The sequence below is a fragment of the Diadema setosum genome, chromosome 13 (genome assembly GCF_964275005.1).
Source record: "Diadema setosum chromosome 13, eeDiaSeto1, whole genome shotgun sequence".
Classification (NCBI taxonomy): Eukaryota; Metazoa; Echinodermata; class Echinoidea; order Diadematoida; family Diadematidae; genus Diadema; species Diadema setosum.
The window spans coordinates 14,439,863-14,460,576 of record NC_092697.1 but is presented as its reverse complement, the minus strand read 5'-3'; the positions used below and the strand labels follow the sequence as shown (position 1 = coordinate 14,460,576).

General features: G+C 40.6%; 1 protein-coding gene across 1 annotated transcript in view; it reads left to right on the top strand.

The window, feature by feature from the left end:
- LOC140237351 (receptor-type tyrosine-protein phosphatase delta-like) overlaps window positions 1-20,714 on the top strand; it is a 193,369-nt gene that overhangs the window by 131,115 nt on the left and 41,540 nt on the right. The window contains exon 4 of the mRNA XM_072317287.1: window positions 8,735-8,911. Coding sequence (XP_072173388.1) covers window positions 8,735-8,911 — 177 coding nt within the window. The remainder of the gene's footprint in view (window positions 1-8,734; window positions 8,912-20,714) is intronic.

Genomic DNA, 20,714 nt, shown 5'->3' with positions numbered 1-20,714 from the left:
TGTACGATCAGTTCGCTTTGGGAGAACAGGACACAGCCGGAGAGAAGCGAAACTTCGATTTAATTACAGCGGGGATTTCTACCCGAAGAGAGCAGATGTTTTGTGGTTTACAAATTGGTGTGGAGTAAGGTGATCGAGCCGAAAAGCTTCCCGATTTCCATTCCAAGGTTCCATTCTTTATCTGGCTAATGCCTCGCCTGGAAGTTGTGCACAGCTTATCGGGGTTTGTGCCGACCCGACTGTGTTCCGCCTTCCCCCACCCCTCCCACTCTTTCATGATTTACAGAAATTTTAACCATGAGTGTGATTGCAATAGTTAATGGGTGCTTTGGTGGCATAGTTGTATGTTAATTGCTGTATGAACTAATTTCAGTCTAAGTTGCACTTTCGAGAAAATGAATCTTTGAGTGCCTATAAAAGGGAATATAGATTAATAGAAATATAGAAATATAAATCAATATATGTAATGCTCTTGTAAATTATATTTGTGTTGGTGTGTGTATGTGTGATGTCAATACCTTACAGCTAAATTGGCATTAATTTGACAGACCTTGAATATGAACATTGCTTTAGCCCCCTTTGTGTACAGATGATGATATTTTAATCTCCTTTCATGGATTGAGGTTCATTTCCAGGCTAATTTGAATGTTATTGTTGATTTTCTTTACTAATCGCACCAGTACATGCCTTGTCCTATCATTTCTTGCCTACTTTGATTTTGGGTTTTCCAGCATTCAGAAGTATTTTGGCACTGGTAACAGTCTGGGTCATCAATTATTGCTTCTGAGTCAAAGTTTAACATGGTTTGTCTGAGCTAAATGCTGTGGGGGCGGTGTCATTATCCGCTTTCTGCTTTGTTCTGCAGGTGTAAAATCAACTGGCCTACTCTTATGTTCTGATTGGCACAGAAGTTACTTTGCGTAGAACTGTCGCATCGTTATACCCCATCTTGGTCTGTTTTAAATTACCTTGTACATTAATAGCCAAGTTTTGGGGGAGAAGTACAACTGAATGCTAATTAACTAGCCTGCTGCTGAGGGTTAGAGCGAGTACATGGGCAGTACACTCCAAGGGTTAATTGCTTTTAGGTCCCAGTGCATCATCTCTTGGACATTAGGAATCGAGAGCCCACAGGGAACGAGAGAGAGGGGAGGGAGGGATTGGGGGAGGGGGGAGAAAAGAAGTATAAAAAAAAAGGGAGGATAGAGAGAGGGAGGGCTGGAGATGGAGATGGAGGGAGAGAGGTGAGAGGATGCGGAGACACCGGTGAAGTGTTTTGACTCGGATGAGCAGAGGTGTTTGGGCACAAGTGGATGCAGACAATTCAATTCAGGGTCTCTCCCCCCTTCACTCCTCGGTCACATCCAAAAAGGGCTTAGTTAAAAGAAGACTTTAAAAGGTTGGGGAGGGGTGAGGGGGTCTGTGCACCCCCTCTTTAACCCTACTTCACAAAAGTCAACACCCCGGGGAAGCTGGGTTGTTCCTGAAGCCCACAGAGTCTTTCACCCCATTCAGACAGGTGTCGGGGAGGGCCTCTGTCTTGATTTAACTGTTTCCTAACATTTCGAAATGGAGATGAGAGGGGGTTCAGATGAGGGCAGAAAATTCTTCGGAGGCAGGATGTGGTAGGGTTTTTCCCCCATGTTGATGACAAAAGGATTTTGGGCATCATGATGAAGAGCTGTGCATTGAATTAGAGGTTTGTTCTGCAGTGCAAGGAGTGAAGTCGTTCTTGATTGTACTCCTTTTGTTGATTTGATACGATTCCTTCATGATTTTTGTGGGGGCTAGATAACTTAAATGCAGGTATACAGATTTACAATTTGTTCCCCACTCCCTCTGTGTTATTTTTTACAGCAAAGTTTAGGAGTTAAGTCTTGCTGGATATCACCCTTATTGTTTTAAATGCAGTTCTACATTATCGGGGTTGGTTTGGGTGACATACATGCAGACACATAGTTGGAGAATTAGCCTCTGTGTCATGTTTACAGCAAAGTTCACAAAAATCTAATGGTTACTGATGCACATTTAATTATAAGGAGAGAGTAGTACTTTTTCAAAGGGGAAAAGGGATGATACTGATCACAATGAAGCTTTGCTAAGCTTGAATTAGGTCATTATGGATTGAAAACTAAAGATCAAAGAAAATGATAGGCCCTACAACAATAACAAAAGGAGGCCAGAGAAAGTGATGCCCTGTAGGGAAGTGTGGGGCTAACAAGATTGTGGCAAGGGTGAAATAAGATTGTCGGGGAGGGGAGGGGAGGGAAGGGGAAAAAGGTGGGGTAAAAATGCCCCCGGGGAAATGCCAGAAATGTGATTCTCACTAATGGTGGTGTTGGAAGTACCTTGACACGTCTTCCTTGTCATCGTCACAGAGCAGCCACCAAGCTGGGCTCCTTCTCCACGTAATGAGGAAGCGTTCACTGCATCGTTCTTTCAAGATGACACCCCTCTTCCCTTTTCCTCCCCCCCTCCTCCTTTTCTTCACCCCATTCCGATCTGTGTATATCTTCCTCTACCTCAAAAACTATTGATATTCAAAACGTTACATTTCCACCAAAGTTGGTCTAGCTATGAAAAGTGACTGCTTTGAGTGCAATTCCTTCTTCACTTTCTTCAAACTTCTAAAGGGGTCCATCTGTGTCCACAACACGCAAATGTTCAAGTTCCAATTTTGTTGGCTCACATTCAGAGCATATAAGAAGTGTAGTGGGTGACACACATGCCACAAAATGTACGGTTTGTAAATGGGGAGCTACCCTCCTTTGATTCACACAGCTACATCATAACTTCCCTCACCCTCTTCCAACAATGTTTCAAAGATTACAGCCTCAGTATACTTGAGGTATATGAATAACATACCAACATGGATTCCACTATCGATTTATTTAGCAGTTAGCAATTGATGAATGCATGATAGACAGACAAGAAAAAGTCTTTAGTTGTGCTATCTGATTTTGTTTTTATTTTTAAAGAATTTGATTTTCTCACGTATTTGATTTCTTGTGTGTGCAGGCGCTGCGCTAGGGTGCAATTAACTCGCCAAAAGCTTATGACCTCGAAGCCTCAGTTGCAAAAAGTAGACAGCTTGTGTGCGTAAAACCGCTGGGGAAGTGTTGCAGGACAATCGCAATATCTCACCTCAAAGCCATCAAATGATTAAATCTATACAGCAAACTGAAGAAGAAACTATTCTCTAACTCGTAATGTTAGTTATTTGGGGTTTTATTGAGGATAAACGTGTGAAAATAATGTCGAAACTTAGCTTCCAAAACAGAAAATTTGGTCTCAAAACAAGTGTTATTTTCTCACATTTTCCTTCATTGCACAAAAATGAAACTTCGGTATATGACTTATGGTAGTATATCCATGCTGCTCTCCAAATATCTTTTCTGTATCATTTGGCGCACAGCTATGTCTGGAAAAAATCGAGATCACTGTCACTTGTGACCCACGTAAAATCCATGGCGTAAGGAATACGCAGTCCGATGTATTGGTTTTTGTGCTGCTTGAAACAGTTGAAGCACAAAGCAGGGTTCCTCTCTTGCCCACTCACCACCCTGCTGACCGAAAATCGACCTCTGTCGCATTGCGCCGAGCCTGACACCGCTGATTGGCTAAGCGTGCACTCACCAGTAGAAAACGCATGCGCAGGAGGATGATCTAGTTGTGCATGTCCAGTATCTTCTCTTAAAGTTGGTTGTCTTTTTGCTCTTATTTTTACCTAACTACTAATTGCACAAACACGAGACTTTGCAGGTAGTGAGTCTGGTGTATACAGACTAGTAATATGTTGATCAAATGCATATTCATGCAGGCGCAGACTTGTGTCGGGAAAAAATCGTAACCCTTTCCCACAGTCGACTCAAGCAGAAAAATACACATATCTCGAAAGATACATCAGCGTTTTCGCCCAAAAATCATATGAAGGATGATATATTCATATTTGATATATGTGTGAAGTTTCAAGGGATTTGGTGGTAAAATAAGGGAGATACGAGGAGGTGAACTTTCGAGATTTTTTGTCCTTCCCTCCGCACAGCGCTTCGATGACCGTTAAGAATTCAAAAGCTTTGGCCTCTTATCAGTGAGTTAATTGCACCGTAGCACCGGGGCTGTGTGTGTTTTGTTTTTCCTGCATAAAGTCATGAGTACACACAAATGAAATTTGACCGAAAAATGAATATTGCTACATATGCAGAATTATGCTGGCTGCCTAAAATGATAGAGCACCAAATTCCCATCAAATGTCCCCAAAAGACACCAAAATCAGATCAATAAATTTGCCAGACAAATAGCACTATCACCACGGGTATACATACTTGTAGTTGATGGTATCTGCTACAGCCAGGAAAACAAAAAAACAATGCTTTTTTCTATGCCGTATCTGATTACAGCAAGTGTTTTGGGTGGGATGTCGATGTAAACGTAGAATGTACATAGCCATAAGTCATGTCGGCTTTGCACGGATCGTGGCCATGAACCTGGTATCCGATTGTCATCTTGATTCGCAAGAAATGGCCAAATGGCCTTATAAATCTTGTCAACTCCTAATGGCCATAGTCCCTCATATTGTAGTCCATCATAACTCCTAAAGAATATTGAGTTACGTCAACGCGTCAAACTGTCACCTCCTAAGTGTTTTCGGAGCAAAAATATGAAAACATTTGAATTTGGGTTTTCATATCTGTCTGTCTGTCTGTCTGTCTGTCTGTCTGTCTGTATCTTTCTCCACTCCCTGTGTCCTCTTTCTTTCATTCCTTCTCTCTCTTTTCCCCCCTTCTGTGTGAACATCTTCCCCCTCCCCTCTCTTCATTTCATCGTGCCCCCGTTCCCCCTCACTGTCCCCATTCTCCTGGCCGATCCAACGGTCCCGGCCCAACGACACGCTTCACAGATGATTTACAAGTGGATCCCGGGGTATGAAAGGTGTTTGTTTTGGAGAAGATCATGTGTGACGGGTAGATGATATTTATTTTCCCATCACGTTTCCCAGTCACCTCAAAACACGGCCTGGGAAACTAGAACTGGCTGCGGCCTGGTGTTTTCGAATCGTAGTTCGCACACACGAGTCTCCCACAGCTTATGTTTTCCAACGTTCCTTCACCTGGTTTGGCGTGACGGTGGAGCAATTGCTGTGGTTGCAGCTGGCTGGACATTTTGTGTCCACTATTTCACTAAAGGTGTGAGCTCACTGTCAGAAGAATAATGCATCACCAGAATAGTAGTTCTATCAGATTGCCATACCTAAGAAAAATATGAAATGTCGCATAGGGATGTCCATGGTTGGGCATCCCTCATATCAAATCTTTGCCTCTTCTTCTTGGGGAAAGATTTTGAAGAAATTCCAGAAATGAAAACGTTCCCAACTCATTAGACTGTCATTTTGCCCCAAGTGATGGTATAAACAGTGGAGGATCGATTCACCGATATCAATCCACTATAGAAACGGGACTCACAGTCAAAGAATGAGATTCGCGTGAATGATCAACACCATTTGACTTTGTCAGCATCTTCTTTGGCCGTGAGTTTTTGCTCGGGGGAGGAGAAGCACCGTCTGTTTTTCACAGACACTCGCTCTCACACTCTCTCTCTCCGGAGCGGTTCAAGGTTTGCTTGATTATCACATCGGAGTAAGATTTCATTGTTTTGCATTCACGTCAGATGTTTTGCCACCCTCCCCCCCCCCCCCAAGGGCTGTCCGAGAGATAGCGAGAGCTGTGAAGGTGAAGCCACGACGCAGAATTAGCGTTCAGCCATGTGTCGGTAGCTGTAGCGCCTTCAAGTACCACCTTCCACCATCTCAAGTTCACGCAGAGGTTACTGCAAGCAAACGGGATAAGGCTGGGTTCATTCCAAAGGTTTAGAGACATTGACCGAGGGGGAAAAAGCAGAAAGGCATCAGTGCGAAGAGAGAGAGTTCAAATTAAAATTGTAATGAAAGAGAGTAGACGAAGAGGGGAGGGCGGAGTAGAAGTGAAAAGTAGGACAATTGCCCGACAACAGTTCAAGTGTCATGTAATGAAAGAGGTAGCGGGGAACAGGGATGTTGATGGCGGTGTTCACATTCAGAATAAGATTATGAAAATTAAAATAAAAGGGTTGGGTATTAATGGTAGTGGGTGTCAATCAGAAATTAACTTATTTTAGCTTTATTTCAACAAGTGTCCTCTCCGACTGGCTACGAAAGTAGTGGTGCCATAATGAAGAGGGTTTCATGTTTGCATGGAACAATCTGTGGTCTTTCTTTAACGTGTGTTCTTAGTGCAAGCGCAAGTTTAGAGAAGAGATTCTAAATGAATTAGGAAGGGAAAGGGGACCGAAGATTTGTTGGTGAACATCGATTCATGAGTAGTGCTATGTCGATGAGACATGCAAAATTCACGGGCCATTTCAGCTCGTTTTAGCATCAGAAGTACCCCGGGTTGATTCCGAAGGTGAGAATGTTTTCGCCGTGCCCTATCCAGTGACAGGGATGGATGGTGTCGAAGCAGAGGAGTCAGTGCCCCTGTAATGCCCGTAGCAGCCCCCACCCCCACCCCCTCAGTGTCAGTTCGGGTAAGAACCGAGGTTCTCTAAACTTGTCACACCTCTTAGGGTGCACTGTTCACATCTTAAAAAGAGTCTTGAGGAAAAAAGGGAGGTGGGGTCATCAATCAGGATTTATAGATTCAACATCACTCTTTGCTGTTTAGCGCCCCCTTGGGCGCCATTCACATTTAGAACTTAAGGTGGGGATAGCAAACCACTGAAATGAGAATTGTTGAAACAAAAGTATATCCAGGGAGGGGGGGGGGATTACTTCATATTATCATCATCAGGCAGTTTCATAGCTGATAAAACTGCCAGATTTTACAGTAAAAGATGTGAGGAGGAATTCAGATGGTCAATTATTTGGTCAGTCAGTGTCCTGATAAACTTGGCTTGTACAAAAGTGCTACACCTGGATTACTTTCCTGTCAGTGCGGTTTAGAATAGGAAGAGCGAAATTTGTTGGTAATATATCATCCTTCCTGCAGTCTTCTGTAACTATGCTCGGATATATCAACAATGTTTGAAGCACTTGGTCTCCAGTTGCAGAGTGTAATCTCTTCCTCTTTCTCTCTCTTTCCCTCTCTCTTTTTCTTTCTCTCCTCTCTTTCTACATGTTGCGAGAAATTTGGAGTGACATCTTTTAAAATCACAAGCAGCAGACTCATGCCCCCCTGCCACACATTGTTTGCAACTATTTGATTGGCACTACTCATTTCAAAAGCTTGTTATGTGCAGTGCTTCTCCTTCTAGTTCAGCCACCTCATCTTCCCGTAATCATCCATATTCCTCGTCTGCTCTCTTAAAACTCATGAAGTCATCCCATTTTTCATGCTTCATCGGGAGTGAAGTTTTCGCAATAACACTCACTCGCCGAAGTTATTCATACGGCACGTCCCGAGCAGAGTGGAGTCTTGAGGTTATGTTATTGACAATCAAAATCTTGTTTTGGCCGATGTCTCCCCCCAAAGTCCCTCTCGAAGATGAGATTACATCAGTTGGAGTGTTGGCTCGCTCCCGGGACGCCCTAGCAACCATGCCTGCCCGCATCACCCCTTGAATTTGATTTCGTTTCGTCCCCGCCTGCTCCCCGAAGGGCCGGTGACTGAATATTCCCTCATGCGCGCGAGAGAGAGTAAGGATGCAACCTTGTAGTATTTGCCATTTTTAGTCCTGTTTCCCTCCTTTACAGAGTGTATTTACACAGGTTCCTGTTCACCTGGGAATGGAGGGTGATTCCACTTTCCCTGAGAAGGGGTGGCCGGATGAAACATTCCACCACATTTGATTTGCAATCTCCCCCCCCCCCCCCCCTCCCTTCTTGGTCTCTTCCGGTCTCTATCAGGATACCTCTGGAGTCCTGTGGTTTCTTGTACTCAATAAACTTCCATAGCTAGCGAATTCTCATCTTACGTGAGAGGAGCATCCATCAGATGCGAGCCTCGTCCAAATATTCTCCCTTCCCCCGTTTTTTTTTTCCTTCTCCGCATCGTTATTCCAGCATGCTTCACTGGGGGGTTCTCCCGTTTCAGGTACAGATTGGCTTGCTCCGATCTCTCTCGCTATTAACGTGTCTGCGCGGGCAACCGCAAAACGCCCCGTGACGCTGGAAGATGAATATTTGCTATCATTTTGGTTCCATTTTTGAGAGGTGTTAGCCAGAATTCCCAGCAGTAGGCCAATCTCGTGGAGGAAATTCAAGTATGCTGGACAATAACCCCTAATGGATCGACAATTGGAAACAAACTTGCAAATTTACTTTCTGAGAAACAGCCAGCACATCTCGCAACATTATGGGCTATTTGCACTGAGAAAAGTGACTTTAAAAGTCATCCTGGTTTTCCACTATTTGAGTGAATTCTCCAGTGCTTCTAATAGAAATTTGTTGAGTGTTGTATGCATATGTCATTCGCTGCGCTGATCTGATTTTTTTTTTGTTGGCAAATTTCCTCCTTCTATTATCACTGTCTTCTTATTGTTGAAGTTTTCTTTCCTTTTTCCTCGATAAAGTCGAAGAGGAGTATATGCTTGGCGTTTAAAGTCAGTGACATGTTTTAGAGGAAGTTGTCACCATATTTCAAATATCTCAGCAAAATATCAATATGTGACAAATGAATAAAATCAAAGAATCAAAATTGGCAGTTAGTCATTGCATGTATTAAAATTTCGCTTTTTCTCTTGTTTTTTTTTATCCTCACAGCGGACAGTCTGCCGGCTGGCTATCCTGAGATCACCGAGAACCCACGGCACATCGTCGTGGAAAACAACCGACCAGCCACCCTCTACTGTGGCGCCACCGGCAACCCCGAGCCAGAGATCCTGTGGTTCAAGGACTATGTCCCTGTTGAAGAGAATGAACGCATCACCTTTGTGGATGGTAAGTATGGCAGCTCGGAGCAGGCATTAGTAAGGGAACAGTTAGGTTATATACCCGGCTGTCTGACCAGGAACAGTGATTCAGCCATAAGGGATACCCCTATGAGTTATGGTATTTTATTATTCTGAACTTTTCTTCTTCTTTTTTTTTTTTTGGGAGGGGGGGGGGGGGACTTTGTCCAATATTGGGTTCCTTTTTTTTTTTCTGAGGAGACTTTGTAACTTATTCTTGTAGATGTTCCCAAAGATATTTATCATTTTAAATCATTAATGTGGGCGGAAATATAGAGGATATCCCTTTCAATACATAGTAAGGGAGTGAGGCTCCTGTTTTGGTGGTTTTTGGTGCAGAATATTGAGTCTGAGAGTGGATGACGCCCTCATTGTCAGTTAATTGTGCCTGCTATAAAGACAGGTGTCCCCCCAATGTCAGTGACACACAGAAGTCTTTTTTGGGGGAGGAGGGGGAGGAAATGATTAGTCGAGACAAAAAAAAAATGAAAGATTAAAAATAGAATTAAAAAATAGAGAAAATTATGAAAGAATATGCTTAAAGTCGTGACAAAAAATTTCCCAATCCCACCACTGTACACTCATCAAGTGTCCAAATCAAATGCCCCACCCCCTTTCCAATTCTTCTGACTTGCACAAAATATACTCCCAATTTTGACAAAGAATGGTGGGAGGTAGGTCTCTGGAATAGTCTGCACCATTGTGTCGTAGCTTATTTGGAGAGCTTGGTCTGCCAGAAAATCACTGAGCCCCGAAATTGGGCCAGCCCCATTCACAATTTGTTTCAAAGGTGCCATTTTGACATTGTATGAAAAATTTCTGTAACTGACAGATAAGCAACAAGAGCATTCATAGTTTGTTCATTTTTAATTTCACAAAGATCTGGAGCTGGAGAATCGGCATTGTATTTCTTTCCTCAAGTTCTACTCCAAGAGAGTATGGTTTAAATTTCTGTGGTGCTAACATTGTAGTGTTTTTGGGCAACAAGGAGTTAGCCTGACACATTACATATAGAATATGTCCATGTGATCATCCCTTCCCTCCCCCCCCCCCCAAAAAAAAAAAAAAAAATGAGGTAGAGGAGGTCATGAATCACTGGGTAATGTAGATTAATTCAAATCTGAGGTTTTTTGCCTCAGAATTTGGAGATGAGCTGTCACCAAGATCTGTTGGGTCAAGGGAGACGATGTGAAACAGGAGATGATATTTAATTCCACTGTCTGTAGCTTTGCTGGCGCCCTTGTGCCCGCCACCAGAGGGCCTCCCGCAATCCCCCCCGGCTAAACTCTCCGCCGATTTTCCCCCCTCGTTCGAAACTCCCGTGGGCATCCCAAGCTTCGATTCCAAAAGACCCCAATTAACATTAACACATCTAACGCCAATTTGTTTTACCACCCGTGCTAAATTAAGTGTCTGTCAGTGCTTATTGTCTTCAAATGCGTAATCTTTGTATGCCAATGGGGGGAAAAATAAAAATGAAAGTAGATTGTGCCCCCCACATGTGAAATCTCAAATTTCAGATCAAATTCAGAACCCCATGTGCTGCTTATGCCAAATATTTGTACTGATGACATTGTCATTCAGCTGTTCGAGTATCTGCCACATTAGTGAGACATTAGTTCTGGTATACAAAGTCTACCAGAAAGAATTCTCCTGAAATGAAAAGTTTCATGGCCATGGCAGCGTGGGCCCTCTTGTCATACAAACCGTTTTGAGGGCTGCCATGCTTACAACTGCAGATATAGAAATCAAATTGCAATTCATAGTATTCAATAAGTGTACATCCGATTATGTCGTCTTTTGAAAAGATTTTTCTCTCAAATACGTGAACTGATATTTAGGTTGTGTTTCAGTTTTTGCTCTGAAAATGTTAATCCCAAAGAACATTCTTCTGTATTTGGTCACTGTTGTGTTTGGACTTTTTTTTATGCCTTCGCCACGAAGTGGTGCCGGAGGTATTATGTTTTTTAATTTATTTTACTCCGAAGACTTGCCATGATCAGTTTCTGTATCCATTTACATTCCCAATGATAATTCTTTTCCTTCTGCATGAACACGTGGCAAATTTATATTATTTTGATATTCCATATTATCATACTTCTGACGTATATGCTGACGGCCTTTCAAAGGGCAGTGTCATTTGTGGCGATATTTGTTTGTAATAGTCAAAGTAAAGTTTTTGCAACAAGAATGTGTCTTTGATCAGAACTCAGTTACTTGCACATATGAATAGAGAGCAGTAGGGTTGTCCAATAAATTGCCCTTGTGTCTTGGGACTTGTCCAGATTGGTACATTACAAAAACAGATTGAATCTATAAAAAAAAAAGCAACACGCATTGACAAAAGTCCTATGCAAAGTTTGTAGAATAGTTATGAAGCATTATGTATTTAGGCCCTGGTACACATGTCCATTTTCTTGTTCTTTTAGTGTAAGTGCAGTGAAAACCATGTCATCTTTGAGCATGAGCCACACATATATCTATATTTGTATGTGTACATATAACAGATATGTGTTTGATAGTTTTTTTCATTCATATTGTTGTCTTGGTACATATTCTAATCACATTTTCACTCAAAGACAAGACAGGCTTTTGTTTGTCAGAATCATTTTGAGTTATCAGTTCAGTGCGGTGCCCTGCTTAAATCTGATTTCAGGCAGAATTTCTGATCAAAACTGCCAGAATTGTGCTGCTTTAGACCAAGTGGAGGAATATGTGGTAACAGTTATTTTATTTTGTGAAACTGTAGCAAAGGAGTAAATCTTTATTGCGTTTTGTGTACAAAAAGTCTGTTGAGGCATTTTAAGAGGAAGATTTTTACACACAATTTTCTGTTTTCCATTTCTATCTTTGCCATTTCAGACCCAGGTAAATTCTTTTGATATTATTTAATGTATTTCTAGCTATTTTAATACATATACACGCATTTACCTGTATTTTGAGAGCAATACTTTCTACTGTGATTATTTAGCATGATCTACTTTAAGAACTTTTTTTCTCTCCGTGTGAATAGATATATTCCTAAGTTTTGTTAGACACTTACTTTCTTCTATTTAACTGTATATATTTTCTTTTTGTATGAAATGTCACTGTTTGGTCATATTTGTGTATATTCCTGGAGTGAAGGCACTGTTGACAACGAAACAGATGATTAAGGTTTGCAAGTTGGGACATGTTTACAACATTTTGCAGTCAAGGAGGTGCAGAGATGTGCCATGAATTAAAGCAATATGTCATTTCTACAAGTGATTGCTCTAGGACTAATTGTCCCAAGGCTTTAAAGGTACCTGTTGTCATGAAACTTATACACTGTACATGAAGTCTTCATTAAAAAACAAGAACAAAACAGATATCAGGCACTTATAGTCCTGTATATAAGAAGCATGCTTAGAAGTAAGTTTTGCTATCTTAAGAGATTCAGTTGGGTTATCAATGCATTTAATAAAAAGAAAAAAGAAAGAATGAAATAGCTACAACTTGTACCATTATACCGTAACATTGTTCCAAGTTGATGACACAGTCCAAATTATACTGGCAGGGCATGAAATTGTACACTGATTCGAAGAAAAAGGGAAAACTGTTTTGTATTTAAATGATCTTTCGAATGCGCTGCTGTAGTGCATGCAAGAAATATATTATGACAGATACCACCATGTTTTTATCATGTAGTTGTAGTGAGGCACAAATTTCACTTTTTAACATTTAGTCTTCGGATTCATAGTGCCTGAAAGTGAATGCCCCGTAGGTATTTCACAGTCGCAGTGCCTTATATGTACAGTTGGTAAATATTGAGTAACGAAACTGTTATCTGTTCTTTTTATTTACCACCCTACTTGTCCCGTATTCCCTAATCCCACCCCTCCTTATTTATGCTCCCTTCTCCCCCCCCCCCCCGAATTTGTGTATATCCCTGTACCTTCTAACATGTGTACATGATAATATTTGTCGACCTCCTACAATTGTCAATGGCATGTGTGGCTACAACGTACCGCCACTACGCAACTACTGCTACTCGTGTCCTACTTCTACTACTCACTACTACTACTACTACTACTACCATCTTAATCATCAAACACTCAGCCTTTCTTCATGAACCCGGTTCACCAGGTAATTGCGGCATTGGATCGCACCCCCCGCTTCCCTAAACGATAACGTTTGTGTCTGGTGAGCTCCCCCATTTCATCCATCTCATGCGTACCATCTCATTCTCTGCTTTGTGAGAGCAGAAAGGTCGTGAAACCCCCACTCTCTCTCTCTCTCTCTCTAAGAGTGAACCTTGTACGTCTTTCTGCTCCCAAAACCTTCATTTCATTCATCGTCTGCCGCCATCTCCCGTAGAGAAGTAGTCAGTCCCAGCTTTCGCCAATTAAAAAAAAAACAAACATACCAAAAAACGCCCTATTTTAAGAATGTAGTGGGAGAAACGACCTTTTTGTGCTGAAAGCTTGGTAAATATTTGATCACTCACCATGCGCCCAACATAATCTCAAAGACGTATACTTGCACCTCTTAAACATTTAGATTGGCTTCAGTAGCATAGTATGGTCTGTCAAATGTTCCTCTCACTCAAGTAATGATAGACCATGTTTAGCCCTCACGCTTAATCGTACACTTGTACGCCACCAATTATGTATGAATGGTGCCTTATTTAGCCACGCCAAGCTATCCCAAATGCACTTTAAGTCATGGTAGTCTAGGATCGGTAATGCCAGGCAGTCTTGTGTCCCCGAATATGTTGTCGGTTTGTCTTGCTATGTCAGGCAACAGGTACAATGGACTTCTAGTTGCGTTGACATTGCTGGAGAACTACAAAAAACCTATTGCCTATTGCAACAGACACCCCCTCCATTTTAGATGAGCAGGTTGTGTGCTGGGGTTGATAAAATCCAGGGAGACAATTTTCTATAAGAAGACCAAAGAATAAATATATGTCTACCCCCAACATATGCACATGTCAACCACGCCCCTTCCACCAGCCTCATGGTATCTTGACTTCATACTCGCCTCCACAAAAGTTATGTAATGGTATCAATTATGCCAATAAATATTTATGTAGCAGTACATCTCATGTATAGAGAGCCTTGAGATAATAGCGAACAGAATATTGAGCTTGATGGTGTGGTGGGGGGGGGGGGGGAGGGGGATAGGTACTACCAGAAGGTACAAGACTTAAAGAGCAATACAGATCATCTAAGCCCATTCATTTTCTCATTCTTTCATGGCCCAAGGTTGTTTTGTTTTGTTTTTTTTACAAAATTTTGACACGGCCATCACAGGCATCTTGGGTATAATATGAATCTTAATATTCGGGAGCATGCCTGGGTGCGTTAATTATGTATTCGAGAGGATTCTCGGCAGACGATCTCAGTTTGCTGACTCACGGTCCCCCGTCGATCCAACGCAAATAATGGCAGTCTCCGGCCCTGTGCCTGGAGAAAGCAAGAAAAATGGTGAAGAAAATGAGTGCCGGAATATGTTGGCTCAGAATCGCCAAGTAGCAGGATGTTGGGGGAAAGGGGGAGAGAGGGCGAGAGCGAAAGTGCCGTCGTATTTGCCGAATATTGCGCCCTTTCCGCGGCGCCCCGTTGCGGCACGCTCTAGATACTAGAATTACCGCGCTGGACTAGAGAGAGATAAGACTGCTCCGATTTCGGAGCAATCATCGATTCATTTCTCGTTAGCTCCCCGATGTCTGTTTTGAAGAATACGGTCGGGACACCTTGTCCGGGCGAGAGAGCGAGCGATCTTATCCCGTCTGACCCCTTATCCCCCCCCCCCCCCCCAACCCTTTTTTCAGTTCCCTCACACTCTCCCGGTGTCTACTGGAATTTCTGCCGGCAGACGTGGAGTAAATTCCAAGGCTACATGTCTCGTACTGAGCGGGAATGTACAATAGGCAGCGATTCAACCGCAGCGTAGGGCACCACTCGAATAGTGTGATATTACAACATATTTTACCCACATCCGTCTTCTTGCATTGGCCCGTGAATTTTGCTCTTCTGAAAAGTGACTAGAACATGAGAGATTGCTGATTTTTTTTTTTTTTCACACCCTGAAAACCGGATAAGAAATGTATCACTGCTGATTCCTACATACTGTTGTGATAAGTTAAGTTCTATCTCAGGCATGATATTGTATGCCAGCCTTAATTCAGATTGTTTAGTCCCTTTCATTTAAAGTTATGTAGGGTAAAGAGGGAGCTAGTTGCATGTTGATATGTGGAGATTAGAAATGTTGCAAGTGCTCCTTAAATGATGCATTTCATGCAGGCTTATGTAAACTTCTTTTCAGTAGAAAACAAAAGTACCTATGCTCCGCTGCCCCCTTCCCCCTCCCCCAACAAAGAAACAAAAATTGTGCTGTCATGGTAACTAAAAAATATTTCAGTGTATGTGCGTGCCTCGTGTTGCAAGTGGCAGATTAATCAGCAAAGCCAAGCGAGTGCATGATCTTCGTAGCTACCCCGACCCCAACCCGCCTTGTCCCACACACATATCGCCAAATACCAGACAATGCCATTTCAAATGTCAACAAAACGCTCCTCGTGTACGAGTATTTTGGGTCGATCTGTAAATATTGCCCTTACCACCCCTCACTGTCGGGAGACAAATCCAGTGAAAATTGCCGAAAGAACAGCAACAGATACACGAATCAGGAACTTATCATTGTGACTTTTCCAATACAACATAAAAACAAAGTTATGTGTATGCAGCAGTATTGATCTTCTTTCCTTTTTTTTTTTTTTTTTTTTGCAGGGGGGGGGGGGAGGATGAAGGATGAATGGTACTAAATATGAATGAATACATGTACCTCTATCACTGAGTATATGGACCAATGCAACATGTACATTGTAGGGGGAAGAAAAGTGATTAGCTCCCACAAGGTGTTATAGTACAAAATATACATCATACTACTGCCTGAAGGCCTTTTGAGCAAAGGCCCCATAACTTGAATAGGCAAGTATCCTTTTTTTTTAAAAAAAAAAATTTCTTTCTTCTTTTTCATTAATTTTTCGCTTTCCACGGGCAAGTGGACATGTAGGTTTGTAGCACCCTAACCAATCCAGAATATGAGAGAGAGACAACAAAAGAAAGAGGGAGAGGAATAAAGAAAGAGAGAAAAAAAAATCATGGCTCTTAATGGAAAAGGGCCTTTACCTCCCCCCCCCCCCCCCCCCAACATGTGGTAGATGTTTCAGCCCCCAAAACAGTACAAGTGCTAGAAATGATCACTCTAGCTGCATTCAAACACCCCCGAAATTATAGGTTTTTAAACTTGAGTTTTGCAATGCGATGCGTTCATTTCTTTATGCGGACCCAGAAATTGTTGGTCATCGCAATCCTCATCGTGATGCAAAAATCAGTCCTGCTCGATTGTTTGTTTTATTATCATGATAATTTGCCTTGCATACAGATCTTTTAATCCCATAATGCAGCTTGCCACGGTAGGTCAGCACACTCAGATGCCCGGGGTTACGTTCCAGTCACTGTTACATTTCTTTTTTTCTTTTTGAAACTCTCGTGATAGTTTTGTCCTGCGCAGCATACACCGTATGTGAATGGTGGCAAATAAAATTGATCTTTGCATCTCGATACAAAAACTGTCATCAACTCCTGTGTGGGAATGCAGTTTTCACAGTTCTTTTTGAGGGGTTCCTTTGAGGCCCATTGTATTCCATGGATTGTTAAAGGGAGAAGATGTATGATGTAATGGACCTAAAATGAACTTGGAGCAGAGTATGAATGAAGGAAAATTAAAGAAAATATCCTGATAAATGTAAATGTTCCTAGAGGAAGCAAACAAGGCCCACAGTACCGGACAACATCAAAGGTCCATAATATAGTTTATAGCTCCTTCCCAGGGATTTGATCCTTGGACTTAACATATTTACCGACTTTCAGAGTGTCATAACTGTCTCAACATTTGCCCGATTTCACTCAGAGTTTCTAGTCGTTGCACTCTTGTGACACATTGAAATAACTTTCTCACAATTTGGGGTTAAAGTCTTGAGGGGAGGGAGGGAGGGATGTCCAGTTGTATGACATCACATGACCAGATCAAGGTCACATGGGCATTCTTTTTTTTTTCCCCATCCAGTCATCAAGACTGTGATGTGACATGACACTTCACACCTGTAAATTTTTTCCTTCCACTGACTTGTGGTAAACTGAAGAATGTAAGATTGTGAGATTTATAAGGACTTACATGTGTATGTGAAATGCTTTGTATTTCATTTCAAAATCATTTCAGCTCATTCTTTGTTGATCTAAACCTCTCAGGAAGGTCCTTTAATTCAACTTTCATCGGTAAATTTGTTCTTGTTGTTCATTCAAAAGCTTCAAATGTTTGTGAGGTTTTTTTTTTTTTTTTCTTAAATCATACTTTTGGAAAAATAGCACTAGCCCTTTCACATTAGGCCCGTGCACACACAACGAAAATCGAAATTACAATCGCGATCCAAATTTCGATTTTTTTTTTTCGACCGTTCATGTACACAAGGAAAAATCGCACTTCGCAGCAAGGACAGAACGATCAGCAGCCAAATTGCGCATGCGCGAAACTTGCATGACCGAAGACTGACCCCGCGGTCCCAATAATGTTGACGTTCACGCGCTACGAACGATGGGATTAAAAATACCGATTTCCGAATCTCGATCGCGCTCACACACACGACGTTTGGCAAAATTTCAATTTCAATTCAATTCAATTCATTTATTTTTCATTCTTCTTTTTTCCAACAAAACATAACACATAATAAATTTGGAATTACATCATAAACATAAACATTCGACTTTGCCAAAGATAAATGATACAGATAAACGAAAGAACACATACTGGAAAAAAAGTACAAAGTTATGCTTCAGTTGAGAAAAAAAAGAACTGAGAGGTCCACTAAAAAGCAAGCTTGTATGTTGTGAACCACTCAAAAAATGAACAAACTTATGAATTACTTATTTACAAATACTTATCACACTACGACAGAACAGAACAAGACATGAGAAATACAAAAGACATGACACGACTTGACAAAAAAAGACGGAAAGAATGGAGAGAGAGAAAGGAAAAGAAAAAAGAGAGAATGCCTACACGCTGAACTAGGGAAATGGAACAGGGGGTGATTGAAAATGTGCTTCAGAGGGCTGGTACTGGACGCAGCTGTGCAAGGATTTGATGGCTATTACATAATAAAACACGTAATCAATTACGCAATAATGAAGCCAGTGATCGAAAGATTGGTGGATGGATGATGAACCCTGAGGTTGATGAGATCTAACTAATAAAGAATATATCAGAGAGGATTTAAGAGAAATGATTTCAACTTGCGCTTAAAAGAATGCAAAGAAGGTGAATTTTTTATATCACAGCTTAATGAATTCCAAAATCTAGGACCGGTGTATATAAATGTACTCTGGGCTAATAAAGTTCTCAGGAGAGGCAAATGAAACTCATTAGATTGCCTAGTGGGATAATTATGAAAAACTGGTTCCGTGGAAACATTGAATTGAAAATACTGGGAAGGGCATTTGCATTGTAATTAAACATAAACTGACCAAGCTGTAAAAAATACAAATCTTTAATTTTCAAAATCTTATATTTATTAAACAGTGGCTCTGAATGGAACGTGGTGGGACGCCACAAATAATACGAAGTGCCTTTTTTTGCAGTAACAGTAATTTATCTAGCAAAGTTTGATGGGCACTACCCCATGCTAGGAGTCCGTAATTAAGATACGGTAAAATTAGAGAAAAATACAAGGTCAACAAAGAGGACATTGGAATATGAGACTTGAGTCTATTTATGATACCAATATTACGAGAAATTATGGTACTAATGTTAATAATGTGCGGTCTCCATGAAAGTTTATCGTCCACTGTGATACCAAGGAATTTTATATGAGATACACGTCTAGTAGATAGATTTCATTAAATCTATTTAAGTGGTGTTTTTTCTGAATTATATACTAAGGTTTTCCTTTATTTAAAAAAGAAAACGTTGGAATCATCAGCAAAGTAATAGGCCATAAAATTGTAAAAAGTAAGGTGTAATTGTAAGGAACAATTTAAATTTCTTAGATTTGCAGTAATGTTTTACAGAGATTCTCAATTTGGGTTTTCGTCAGGTAACTACAGTAACCATTCCAAGGCCTTATTAATATAAATGATAAAAAGTAAAGGTCCTAATAAGCTACCCTGTGGGACGCCACATTTAATAAATTCTAGATTTGAGTCATTCCCGTTCAGAGATACATATTGTTTTCGATTTTGTAGGTAACTCCTGAACCACTCCAAGGCCTTCCCCCGTATTCCATAATGAGACAATTTATATAATAAAATTTCATGATTTATCGTATCGAAGGCCTTGGAGAAGTCCAGGAAGATACCAATAAGATGAGAATGATTATCAATAGTATGCGCGGCGTGGTCAATAAACTTCAAAAGGGCATGAATGGTACTGTGTTTCTGACGAAACCCAAATTGAGAATTTGTAAAAACATTATGAAAATTAAGAAAATTAATTGTTCTTACAAACACCAATTTTTCCAAAATTTTAGATAAGGATGAAAGCAATGAAATGGGTCTATAATTACGTACATCAAATTCATCTCCTTTTTTAAATAAAGGAAAAACCTTAGCTATTTTCATAAATTCAGGAAAAACACCACTTAATATAGATTTATTGAAAATATGTGAAAGTGGGTCAGCAATTGATGATATAATTCCCTTTAAAATAAAATTACTTATATCATCATAACCAGCACTTCGCTTATTATTCATTGCAGTATATCTATTATTTCATATTTGGTTGTTGGAACAAAAGAAATAGAACTAGAATTAGGTTGCCCTAAGAATGTAGAAAAATGCGTATTTGACTGTGGTACTTTTTCTGCCAGATTTTCCCCAATTATTGAAAAATAAGAGTTAAAATATTAACTATATCATTAGGATCTTCAACAATTTTATTATCATATTTTAACTTTGTAATATTTAATTTCTTTTTTGATATATTCATAGCCTGCTTCAATACCTTCCATGTATTCTTTATATCGTGTTTATATTTTTCTAACTGAATCATATAATATTTCCTCTTTTCCAACCGTATAATCTTCGTTAAAATGTTTTTATACGAAGTGTATTTATTTTTTGACTCCTAATTGCGATTATTCTGAAAAATCGCACTAATAGTGCGAGTTGGATTGTGATTAGGATCGCGAAAATTAGTGAAATTTTTCTGTCCACACAGGAAAAAATTTCGAAATTTTGATCGCGATAAGAAAATCGATTTTTAAATCGCACTTTTTCCCTTGTGTGTGAACGGGCCTATTAAGAAAACACATCTGCTATTCTCCATGAACAAGCCAAAGAAATCTGTTCTTGTCAGTTACAACAGAGTAAACATGATATATACGTATGTATTCCACAGACTTTTAAAGATACCCACCCCCACCCCTTCATTTTGTTCTCATAATTAAGGTATAGTTTTGCAACAAGATCTGGAAAAGTCAGTTCCATAATGGCATAAAGTGACAGGTTTTATACTGAATGGGACCATACATTGATTTGAAGAGGGATTGTGTAAGCAGAGGTTGTTCGAGAGAGAACAAACTGTACTTTGTGGTGAATGAACTCTGATCTTATCTTTAAGGAAAACTGTGAAAAGTAATGGGCTTCGCTAACTAATGCTTGGCAGCTAGGGCATACATGCATGCAGAAATGAAAAACAAGCTCTCGTTTAATAGGCAGTTTTCTATTAGCAGTTATAGGCACACACCGTCCATTGTGTAGCTTCATCAT